At 38.7% G+C, this 12,929-nt stretch overlaps 1 protein-coding gene across 1 annotated transcript; it reads left to right on the top strand.

Annotated features, from left to right (window-relative positions):
• Positions 1–7,501: 7,501 nt before the first annotated feature.
• Positions 7,502–10,258, top strand: LOC113708104 (disease resistance protein RPM1-like). The gene has a single exon (XM_027230575.2). It carries the CDS (start codon positions 7,502–7,504, stop codon positions 10,256–10,258), a length of 2,757 nt encoding a protein of 918 aa, XP_027086376.2.
• The last annotated feature ends 2,671 nt before the right edge of the window (positions 10,259–12,929 follow it).

Here is a 12,929-nt window from a genome sequence, read left to right as displayed (position 1 = left end):
AAAATAATTAAGTAAAAGAAATAATTAAGATAGCTCTAGCCAAGGGTATACTTCAGAAATGGTTCAGGCACTGATCATTGATTCACAGATAATTCCAACATTTAGTAATAGATTAGTTATAGTTGTCATGCACGCGATAAACAACCAACCCTTCCTTAATTTCTCGATAGCTAAGGTACGACCGTTAGCTATTTCTCTAACCCAAAAATAACCCCAGGTACGACCGTGGAATTTAATTTCTAAATTGCATTAATAATTAGAAAGGCTCAATCCTAACCAACAAACACGCTACGAGGGTTTGTTTAAGCTAGATCATATGCTCCCCTGATATAAACCCAATTACGCCAGTTGCTACTGAGGTAGAGATAACGAACAATTACGGATTCAATTATCCCTATTTAGCAAAATAGCCCATATGAATAATTAATTATTGCGCATCTATTCAATCACTCACATGAGTTATAGCAATTAAAAGCAGGAAACATATAAATACCAATAAATTAAGGAAACAATTAAAATAAATTAGATCTCACAGTAATTGTTGAACCAAATCTTCAGTTGTCCCCTTGACTAGAATTAAGAGGTTAGTCCTCCATTAATGGAGAACAGCCATGCGAAAATTCAGCAATAATTGTCGAGGACATCCTTCTCTATATGATGAAGGAATCCGAATAATTAAAAATGAAAGAAAAAGTACAAAGTGGAAGAGGATGCTAATGTCTTCTCCCTAGCCTCTAGCCAGGGGCTTACGGGATTAATTCCCCAAGTGAAGTCACGGCTGCCCCCAACTCCATTTGTTGCTTTTATTTGTTTCTCTCTTGCGGCCGGCCCTACTCCCAAAAGCACTAGAATCCTAATCAAACTTTGGCTTTTTTTCTCTCCCGCTGAGCTGCCAAAGTAAGTTTCCTTTCTATGCCAAACTTCTGGACTTGTGAAGACCTGAGTTGACACGACCCCGCCAGACAGCACTTGGAATGCGAGATTTTCACTCATTTTATTATATTTTGCTCCTAGTCCCTATGATAAGTACAAATGCCAAAAATGAGTAGAATCTGACAATTAATCCACATTGGATCAGGTAATAGGGGAAATTAATAATAAAATAAATAATAAAATTACACCCTATCAATTCCCCCACACCTAAACCATGCTTGTCCTCAAGCATAAGAACAGTAGACAAATACCAATATTTGACAATGGCTATTGCTCTATCCAACAAATTGCCAAGATACCAAGAAAAATAATAATCAAGCATCAATGGTCAAGATCCAAGAAACATCACTCCGGTTAGCTTCTAAACCACAAACTCCTCTAATTTTATGTTAACTAATCTGAGAAAAAGGAATAACGCATAACATTTATCAGCAAATGGTCCAACTATTAACCAAAATCTCAACATTAAATCCATAAATCGGCTAGCTGGCTTTTATTATACACTAACACAACCTTCAACTTTTTTTTTCACATTTTTTTTCTACTCTTCTCCCTTTTTTTTCCAATAGTAACAAAAGACTTAGTCGCTAGCCATTTGAGCCTTTTGACGCGAACTCCAACATTGGCCGGATGAAGGAGCCCGGTTACTCAGCTTCTATCGCCACGTGACCACGTACTCATAGCAATTACTACTTTTTGACGCGAGAATCGACACTTTTGGTGAAAATCCCCGGTTACTCGGTAGCAAATACTAGCGGAGGACAGTCAACTCTTATTCACAGCCAAATAAAACCAAAAATTCAAAATAACACAAAAATCAAAAGGAACTTTGCAGCTGCTAGTCTCATTTTTAAATATGGAGAACTAAAGTTAATAACCGGACCAATTCACATGAAAATGCCAATAATCATTCCCTATGCCTAGGAAAGTTAACCAAAAATTATAAAAGTAAAACAATCATTGATATTCACCAAAGAGATGTTTTTGGATTCAACCACATTAACTTGATACTCTTTTATTATTAAAATTGGCAATAGTAGAAATAGAGGCAATAATCCAACATCAAACCTTGGCATGCATTTACGAGCCAATCACTAAAAAAAAAAAAAAATGAATGAAAGACACTAGCACCATAACTGCTCATATTTCCCCCACACCTAAATCATACATTGTCCTCAATGGAGGGATTAAAGCAATTAAAACGAAGAGGGCAACGAAACTTCCCTCACGAGTGGCGAAAGGGTAGGCGGGAATGGTGCGCGGAAACTGATGTGATAGAAGTACGCGGCCAAGGTCTGAGATATCTCAACTCAATTCAACCAGCAAATGCAAAACTCTGTCACCCAAAATCTCCACTGGTACTACTCCAGGCGGCAGACAGAGCAGCGGCGGCGCGCGTCTCCAGCAACGATGGCGGCAGCTTGGACAGAGCGCCCGTGGCTGGCGGGAAGAGCTGGGCAGAGGTGGCGGCAGTAGCTCACGGTGGAGCTGTGGGCAGAGTGAGGGCCGCCAGGAGAGAGAGAAAGATGGGAAGGGTGTGCGGTTGAGCGAGGGAGGTGCGTCCAGAGCAGCGACGTGGGGCAGTGGGGCGGCGCGCGGCGAAGAGGGATGGCGGCACCGTGGGTAGCAGCAGCGAGGGGAAGCTGCTGCGTGCGCTTCGGCCGAGCGGTGCTCGGTGGCGTGCGCAGAGTAAAAGAAAAGGAAAACAGGGGAGAAGGAAGAAAGAAAAAGAAGAAGAAAGAAAGAAGAAGAAGAAAGAAAAGGAAAAAAAAGGAAAAAGAAAAGCTTTTTTTTTTTTTTTTGCTTTTTTGTTTTTTTTTCTTGTTACTTACTTGAAAATTTTTTTATTTTTTTATTTTTTTAATATTTGACACTAAAGCTACGTTGATAAAAAAAAAGTTTCTGTGTGGTTTTTTTTTTTTTTTTTGAATCCTTACCTTTCCCGTGAACGTGACGCGGGCACGTCTAGAGGGCAAGAGAGCTCCCAGAAGTTTCAGAACTTTCTGATCGTGAGCTTCCTGCACCTCACCACGCGGGCACGTCATGAGAGCAGGAGAGCTCCCAGAAGTTTCAGAAGTTCCTGATCGTGAGCATCCTGCACATCACCACGCGGGCACGTCATGACTGAAGGGCACCTATAAATCAGCAAAAACGAAAACTGAAACCCAAAATCAGTCAAATTAAAGGGAAAACAGATTTAAACTATGGCACGAAACCAACAAGCAATTGAAAGAAACAATTGGGTTGCCTCCCAATGAGCGTCTTTCTTTAATGTCTTTGGCTAGACATTATCATGTTTTGTTCATGGAGGATAAAATCTTGTGGCTCGTCTCATTGCTTCATCCTCTACATAGTCCTGATAGCCCTCGTAGATAGAATAATCTTTGGACATACGAGTTACGGGCTTCCATGGACTAGTAAATGGCGCCAAACGAGTCGATGATAATTTGCATTCTCCATTCACTCCTCCCTCACTTGCATTTATTGGTTCAAGATATCTTGCCATCGCCACTCTTAATTTATTCCTGTCATGGAATTCAAAATTTTCTGGTATAATAAAGTCAATTTCATTAACAGGAATTGAAGAATAAGAGTCAGGAGAATAGTGATGAAGGAGTGGAGGGGATGTCACCGCATTTGGAGATTGTTCACTGGATTCATTCACTTGAATGAGTTGATCCTGGAGTCTCATTTTTTGCACTTAAACTTCCTTTTCAACTGCATCTTTAAATCCGTTTCCTTGAAACTCTTGCAGTTCCATATCATTTGGCTGGATAATTGCACTCTCATCTCCTTCAAGATTGATATTGGTTTGTGAGGGCAATTCTTCAAGGTGAGCCTCTAATCGCTCTATCCTGGATGTCAATTGACGCATTTGATCCGCCAGGTCGCGACAGCTCGCTTGTGTCTTCTGATGAAATCGATTTAGGTTCGCTTGTGTCTCCTGATGAAATCGATTTGAATTAGCAATTAGTAAACCTATCATTTCTTCAAGAGATATACCTGACACGGAGGATGATTGCTGAGACTCTTGCTGTTGAAAATCCATTGGCCCCGTCGCATAATTAAAATTGGAATTATCCCACCATTCTTGATCATACCCGTTTGAATAAGGGTCATACTGCGTTTGATATTGGGGTGGAAAATCTCCAAAAGTATCAAGTGGAGAACTTAAATTATCTTGAAATACGGGGCATGTGTCAGTTGAATAACCTGAGTCAAAATAAGTTCCACAATTTGCAACAGCCCATTGATCATTAGGAAAAACATGAGTCTCATAACCCCATTCAGGAACAAAATCCAGTCTATCATCAAAATATGGAATGTTAGCAGCCATAAAAAAAATAAAAAAAAATAATAATAATAAAAAATAAGAGAAAAATAAATTAAAAAAAATGAAAACAAGATAAACTAAAAAAGAAACAATTTAATCTGGCACCAGTCCCCGGCAACGGCGCCAAAAATTGACAGGTGCCGAACCTGTGCAATAATAAAAACCTACTCGAGAAAAATACAGATTTTGTATAAAGCGGTGAGTAGGGTCGAATCCACAGGGATTGGGGATAATTCGTTTCTTCTAGAGTTCAAGATATGGGGGGTTTTGGATTAAATGCTAACTAAATAAATTAACTGCAGAAAATAATTAAGTAAAAGAAATAATTAAGATAGCTCTAGCCAAGGGTATACTTCAGAAATGGTTCAGGCACTGATCATTGATTCGCAGATAATTCCAACATTTAGTAATAGATTAGTTATAGTTGTCATGCACGCGATAAACAACCAACCCTTCCTTAATTTCTCGATAGCTAAGGTACGACCGTTAGCTATTTCTCTAACCCAAAAATAACCCCAGGTACGACCGTAGAATTTAATTTCTAGATTGCATTAATAATTAGAAATACCCAATCCTAACCAACAAACACGCTACGAGGGTTTGTTTAAGCTAGATCATATGCTCCCCTGACATAAACCCAATTACGCCAGTTGCTACTGAGGTAGAGATAACGAACAATTACGGATTCAATTATCCCTATTTAGCAAAATAGCCCATATGAATAATTAATTATTGCGCATCTATTCAATCACTCACATGAGCTATAGCAATTAAAAGCAGGAAACATATAAATACCAATAAATTAAGGAAACAATTAAAATAAATTAGATCTCACAGTAATTGTTGAACCAAATCTTCAGTTGTCCCCTTGACTAGAATTAAGAGGTTAGTCCTCCATTAATGGAGAACAGCCATGCGAAAATTCAGCAATAATTGTCGAGGACATCCTTCTCTATATGATGAAGGAATCCGAATAATTAAAAATGAAAGAAAAAGTACAAAGTGGAAGAGGATGCTAATGTCTTCTCCCTAGCCTCTAGCCAGGGGCTTACGGGATTAATTCCCCAAGTGAAGTCACGGCTGCCCCCAACTCCATTTGTTGCTTTTATTTGTTTCTCTCTTGCGGCCGGCCCTACTCCCAAAAGCACTAGAGTCCTAATCAAACTTTGGCTTTTTTTCTCTCCCGCTGAGCTGCCAAAGTAAGTTTCCTTTCTATGCCAAACTTCTGGACTTGTGAAGACCTGAGTTGACACGACCCCGCCAGACAGCACTTGGAATGCGAGATTTTCACTCATTTTATTATATTTTGCTCCTAGTCCCTATGATAAGTACAAATGCCAAAAATGAGTAGAATCTGACAATTAATCCACATTGGATCAGGTAATAGGGGAAATTAATAATAAAATAAATAATAAAATTACACCCTATCACAACACTAGATTCGGCAGTCTCAATATTTTTCTCACCAGATATTCCCTTTTATTTCAATCTATATTTCAATTTAAAACAATTTGCCTTAATGCGCCCCAATTTATGACAATAATTACACTCCAAATTTCTATGTCTGGATTTAGATTTAGATTTAGATCTACTACTGTCAAATTCTTTTTTCTTGATTCTACCCCTAACAACCAAACCTTCCGCCTGACTTTCACTAAATTTTCCAGTAATATCTGTGTCTATCTGCTCCTTAAATTTTAATGCAGATTTAATTTCTCGATACGAAATTGTTTCTTTTCCATAAATCATAATATCGCAAAAATAGTTAAAAAAAATTGGTGAAAGGAATATAGAAGTAACAAGGCCTAATCCTCATCATCAATTTTCGAATCTATATTTTCCAAATTCATAATAATGGAATCAAATTTGTCAAAATGTGAGAGTATAGATGTATCTTCAGTCATGCAAAGCATATATAGACTTTGTTTTAAATGAAGCCGATTCTCTACTGGATTTTGCCTTCTTATCCATTTCAGCAAAATTTGCATCTGTCACACCCTTTGGCTTTTTCTCAATTTCTTGTATTGCTAGATCAACTCTGTCTTGAACCAAAATGGCCTCCATTTTGAGCTGCCACATCCCGAAGTTGACATTCCTGTCGAATTTCTCGACAACAGTTTTTGTTATCGTCATTATTGTCACAAAATTCAAAACCTCTGAAAAAACTCTGATACCAGTTTGTTAGGTCTGGCCCCAGAAAATTAACGAAAAGATTTTTGACAACCTCAAAAATACAAATAACAAAGCAAAGAATAAATAAAATAAGAACACAAGAATTTACGTGGTTCGATCAAATTGACCTACGTTCATGGGCGGAGGAGGAACAATATTTTACTATGAAAAAGAAAGTACAAAAATGCCTTAAAAAAGTATTTTTAGACTCAAAACACCTAATATTTAAAACACAAGTGAGCCCAAAATATTTGACTAAACAAAAAGTTTAATGATTCAAAAGTCTAAATAGTCCACTAATGCTCTCTTGATTCGGTGCACTTAATCCCATCACAAACCTATTATATTTATAGACAACCAAAGGAAATGCTTCTTTTATACAAAAGGCAACGTGGGACAAAGTCATTTTAATACTATGGATGAAGTTTTGAACAATTATTGCCCCTACCAAGAAAAAAAATAAAAAAGAGGCATTTAATCATGCATGTGAGACAAAAAGAAATCATGCATGTGAGACAAACAACTCCATGAGATTCTCCTCAAGAAAATAGCGCAGGGCTTCACAGGATCACAATCACGTGTGAAATTTGTGGATACAAAGCATGGATCGGTAAATAAATGTGGTATTTGTCTTTTGGTTCTTTCTTGGAAATTTGCGCTTGTTCCCAGCCATGACGTAACCGTCTCAAGTGGATGAAATAAACAACATTAACAAAATGGAGATTGACCTACTCGCAAAAAAATGACAAAATTAAATCAAAAGCAGAAGGGAAATGAAAAGAAAAACTTTGATGCGAAAGTTGACGGTAACTTTTAGTCGTTGAATACTAGAAAATTGAGACGAAATGGAAAACATTCATGGACAAGGACCGCAGTGGCTTTTCCGTAGGACTGGGGGCCAGCACGGCTGGGGAAACTGGCAGCCTGGCACTGGCTCCGTTTGCCCTTTCCGTATAAAACAACAATATCTAAAAGTAAAGATTCTTTGCAATTCTATATAAACTCGTATTCATCATAATATAGTCCAACACAAACTACACACCATCTAGCAAAAGAAAAATCATGACAGACCCTTGTGTGCAATTTGCTCTCGCAAAGCTTGATGCTTTTCTAACGGGAGAATTGCGGTTGCCAAAGGAAGTTGATACTGGGATCAGGACTTTGAGAAGTGAACTGGGTACTATAACAGCATTTCTGAGTGCAGCTCATCAAAGAGCGGTCCAAGATCAACAAATTCTGAATTGGGTTCGAAAGGTTCAAGATGCAGCTTATGACATCATCGACATTCTTGACCTTTTTGACCATCACAAGGCAGAAAATGGCAGGGCATTATCGGTGACCAGGCGGCGGGCATACCGGTCAATTGCCGATCAGATAAATGATATCAAATCAACTCTCGAGGAAATCAACAAGGGTAGAGAAAGATACCTACCAGCAAATTCGTCCCATGCTGCCTTAACACCAAGTCCAACTACAAACCGTGATTACTCAGATCTTCATCCAAGGATTGTTCCTTTGTTCCTTGCAGATGCTGATGTCGTGGGCTTTGAGGAAGATAAGGACATGCTGATGGCGTGGGCACTGGATATGGTGGATGAGCATAATAAGGTCATGTTTGTTGTGGGCATGGGTGGATCTGGCAAGACAACTCTTGCCAAGCAAGTATTCGAGGCAGTAAAACAAGACTTCGGTTGCTCCGCATGGATCAGTGTTTCAAAGTCCAAGAAGAAATTGGAGATCTTGCGGAACATGTTAGATCAACTATGCAGATGCAGCTCCAGGGCGGAAACGGCCCCAACTCCCCAGCAGCAAAGCTCGGAACACTACATCAACCTCATTAGGGAGTATTTGCTGGATAAGAGGTATGTAATCGTCCTCGATGATCTGTGGGCTGATGATGTTTGGAGATCTATTATGTTAGCATTGCCAAGAAGGAATAGGAGTAGAATAATCATCACTACGCGAAGAGGGGATATAGCCTATTCACTGAAAGATAGATCTGTTGCTGTCCATCCCATTCAGCATCTATCTCTAGAAAAGGCTAAGGAACTCATTCACAGAATCGCCTTTCCAGGATCTCGTATATGCCCTCCAGCTTTAGCTACACTGTCCAATGAAATTCTAGGAAAATGTGAAGGGCTACCATTGGCAATCACTGAAATTGGGCACCTTTTGTCAACTAAGGGGGAAAGGGAACCTGAATGGAAAAAATTGCGTGATAGTCTTGCATCAGAGCTACGAAGCAATGGCCGGCTTGCAAATATTGCAAAAGTGTTGATTCTTAGTTATGATGACTTACCTTACCATCTTAAAAACTGTTTTCTGTTGATGAATACTTTTCCTCCTAATCACCCCATCCAGCGCACAGAGCTAATACGGTTATGGATAGCAGAAGACTTCATCACAGAAGGGAACAATGGAAAAGAACTCGAAGATTTGGGGGAAGAATACCTGAACGAGCTCATTCAAAGAAACTTGGTTCAGGTGTGGCAAATGGACATCGATGGGAGACCAAGAACTTGTCATGTTCAAAATATTATTCATGAGATTGTTCTCTCACAGCTTCAAGATGAAAACTTTTGTGAAGTTTATCCAGAGCAAGGTATATTTGACATCAGTAATGAGAGGATCAGGCGAATATCGATCCATAAAGGTGATCTAGTCTTGTCATGCCCAAATCTTCGTGCTCGTGCTTTGCTAATATTTGACTCATTGGATCCATACGAGCACTCCATTCCAATTGGCTATTCAAGCTTAAAGATGTTGAGGGAATTGCATCTGGAGGGTGCAAACTTGGACATGTTTCCTGCAGACATTGAAGAACTATTGTTGTTGAGGTACTTGTGTTTGAGGAATACAGGAATCAGAAGCATTCCGAAATCAATAGGAAAGCTTAAGCACCTTGAAACCTTGGACCTCAAACAAACATTAGTCAGAACGCTGCCAAAAGAAATATGCCATCTTTCTAAGCTTCGTTACTTACTTGTTTACAGATATGACATTGAAGATTATGTGGCATTTAACACAATTAAAGGATTTGAGGTCGCAGGAGAGATCACGTGGTCGGCCAATCTTCGCAAGCTACTGTTTGTGCAAGTCAAAAAAAATCACAAAATCATTGTTGCAATGCGAGGCCTCAGAGAACTGAGAAGGCTGGGAATCATGGGTTTGCGCAAAGAAGATGGAAGGATCTTGTCTGAGACCATTCAAATGCTGCCAAATTTGCATTCTTTGAATGTGGCAGCAGAAAATGAGGCGGGAGTTCTAGACATGCAAGAAATTTCACATCCTCCTCCACTCCAGCGTTTATATTTGAATGGCGGGCTGGAGAGGATGCCTATCTGGATTTCCAAACTTCACGATCTGGTAAGGCTTCGTCTAAAGTGGTCTCGGCTGGATCAGCAGTTCAGCAATCCCATTAATACCCTTCAAGATCTTCCTAATTTACTAGAACTCCAGCTGCTTGACGCCTACAATGGGGACCTATTGGATTTCAATGCTGGCAAATTTCAGAAGCTCAAGATACTGGAGTTAGAGCTACTTCAGCAGCTGAAAATGGTCATAATGGAACGCAATTCATTGCCTTGTCTACAAAAGCTGATCATAAGGCGATGCGGTCAGTTAGAGCAGATTCCAGTAGGTATAGATGAACTCAGCCAACTCAAGGAGATTCATTTGTATGATATGCCGAAAAATTTTGTCTCCATGCTCGAGAAAAATGGTGGCAGTCTTTATCATCTTGTACATCATGTGCCATTAATACGTTCTTATGATGCTCAGAATGGTGGACGGTGGGATGTGAAAGATCTTTCTGATTGATTAAAAAAAAGATCAAAATGAGAGATTCATTCCCCCTTTTTGGTAAGGCAAAAATTTCGGTTGTGTAAATTTATGAATTATATGTAATTCCTACAGTCACAAGATCAGGATTTTCTTCTGTGAAATAATTTTAGTACTACTATATAAGTTGTAGCCTTCACTTCCCTACAACAATTTGTTCATGTCATGCGAGCCTTCTCCATTATATCATTCTCAAAGAGTTTTGTGAAAGTGAAGAACGAAGAATGCAACTAAAGCTAATTAGCTTTTGATCGCAGTTAGTTCACATAGACATTCAAAGAAGTTCGTGTGTAAATTTCAGTTAGCTTTACTTCATGAACTTCAGATAAGATCAGTTATTAATGTATTAGGGCCCCAGGGGGGGGGGAAGAAAGTCTAAGCTCATATTTTCTAACTATTTTCTTAGTCTTAGTTTCAACTCGATCGTTTTTCTAACTAAGATGCAATCGCATATCATCTAGAAGAGAATTTTCGATGGAATGAAAAGATTAATCTAAAGTAAGACATTATTAAATTACATATTTAAACCAATCTAAATTAATTTATCAAATTAAGTGTCAATAAATTAATTACATATTTATTGTTAGTGGTTGCGTGATTGGGTTTATTTTGCTGAGTACATGGGATCATAGCCCATGTTCCTGTTTATTTTGGTAGTTGCCTTTTAATTAATTCAAACCAGGAAGTTCTAGTATATCCACTGGTTGATATAATTTGGCGTGTGGAGCTATGTTTCTTGAAAGTTAAAAGCTGAATAGTTTTTTTTTTTTTTTTTGGAGGAAACTGTGAAACTCCGTGAGCTAAAAAAGAAAGCCCACGAATTGTTCATTATTTTTTGTGGAGTTATAAATAAATAAAATTTGGTTAAATATTTGTCTGTATACATGATTATATTCTCTCTTCCCACATATATTTATGTGGTAAAAAATACCTACTCTGAAATATAATTTTAGTACAATATATTATTAGTGCAACAATAACTTACTTACATTCCCCTTGGTTAATTCGATTTCCTTGTCTGTAAGCTTTGTAACAAATTACATTAGTGTTAAGCAATAGCACCTGCTGAAGGGGAGATAGCAACGGGTGAAATGGGTGCCCTGAGGAGCCCACCCCGTGGCAGAGCTGAGCATTGTCCGATTGGAAGCCGGACAGCGACTGAGCAAGTGGAAAGAAATGTGGTCGCGGCCGTGACACCAGAGCCGTTGTCGGTTGAGCTCCTTATAGGGTGAGTTTGAAGAACCCATGGGCATTTGTGGCTGTAGTTGCCACAGTGCTGGCAATGGTAGTGGTACTGGTACCAGCAAGATTGCGAGTGATCGAGACATTGGCTCCAGATAGAGGAGGAGTAATGCCAATAGGTAAAAGATTCCCCGTATTAGTGCAATACAAGCAACCAAAAACCGTAGCTGAAGCTACGGGTAATGCAATCTTGTCAAGTGCGACGGTGGACGGGGTAATAGCAGTCGTGAAAACAATGAGGAGAGCAAGGCCAAGAAACAAATCATTATGTGGATGAGAAGCCATGACTGCAGATATCAAGTATGCGGCTTTTGCTGGGAATGCTTGGGAGAAGACAAGCTTATATAATAGAATTTTGGCCCTGGGGAATGTAGATGATGGTTATCAAGGTAGCTATCCTTTGAAGTCTTACACCTATTTACCCTTTCAAGTTTCTTTCGTATTTTTGCTAGGTTAGAAATTACGACCACTTCATCGATCTAGGAAATACGAGAATGATTGGTTTGATAATAGGTATCCACTTTTGTAAACTTCGTAGCTATTGGGTCTATTTTCTTTTGAAGTTTAGTAGCATGCATGACAAGTCTGTCATTTTGGAAGTTTCACACATACTGGAGCTCTCTCTATCCTTAATTATTTATCAGTTCATGTAAGACATAGGCGAAAATATCTACAAATCAGGGATGGAAATACCTAACATAAAGGGACAAAATAAAGATTGACAGGAGAAAAGTAGTGGCCAAGAGTTTGCTTTCACAGGGAAAAATGGGGACTTGGACAAGTACAGTCGTTCACATTATAATGGTATATTTTTGTTGTATTTGCTATACGGATTAGTGCACAATCATATTTACTCCTCCCTTAACAAGCCATCATTAAAATTTTAAAACCCTATACAATTCGAAAGCCAAATACATCACCTTAAACAAAAACAAGGCAAAATTTTGCATGCCCCAAAAAAAAAATGTAAGCAGAAAAAGGGGGCCAGCAACAAAATTTGCTCCAACATCAGTAGTAAAGTTGGGATTTTAGTAGTGGGATTTTAGTTAAGCTCACTTTTGTTTAAGAAGAGAAGCTTATATATATGCAGATGTTTGGACTTGAGGGATGTAAAGGACAGTTATCAGGATAGCTATTCTTAAATTCTGAAGAATTTTAAACCATAGCTATTAATGGAGGAGAAAAAGAGAAAACTTGATAGAGGCTATGCCTCCAGCTATACCTACTACCCGGTTTGTAGCCTCACTTCCCTTTAAATCTTACTCTTGATATGTATACTACTAGTTGCAATAGTAGCAGTGTATTGCACATTAGCTCGTTAATCTCATTGTAGTTACTGAAACGAAAATCATCTCAAGACTAATAAAAAGGAAAAGAGTTTTAATGATTTAGGCTGTTCTAAATTATG

Source organism: Coffea arabica, chromosome 9c (genome assembly GCF_036785885.1).
Source record: "Coffea arabica cultivar ET-39 chromosome 9c, Coffea Arabica ET-39 HiFi, whole genome shotgun sequence".
Taxonomy (NCBI): Eukaryota; Viridiplantae; Streptophyta; class Magnoliopsida; order Gentianales; family Rubiaceae; genus Coffea; species Coffea arabica.
Note: the sequence above shows the minus strand (reverse complement) of the source record. Positions and strands in the feature narration are given on the sequence as shown.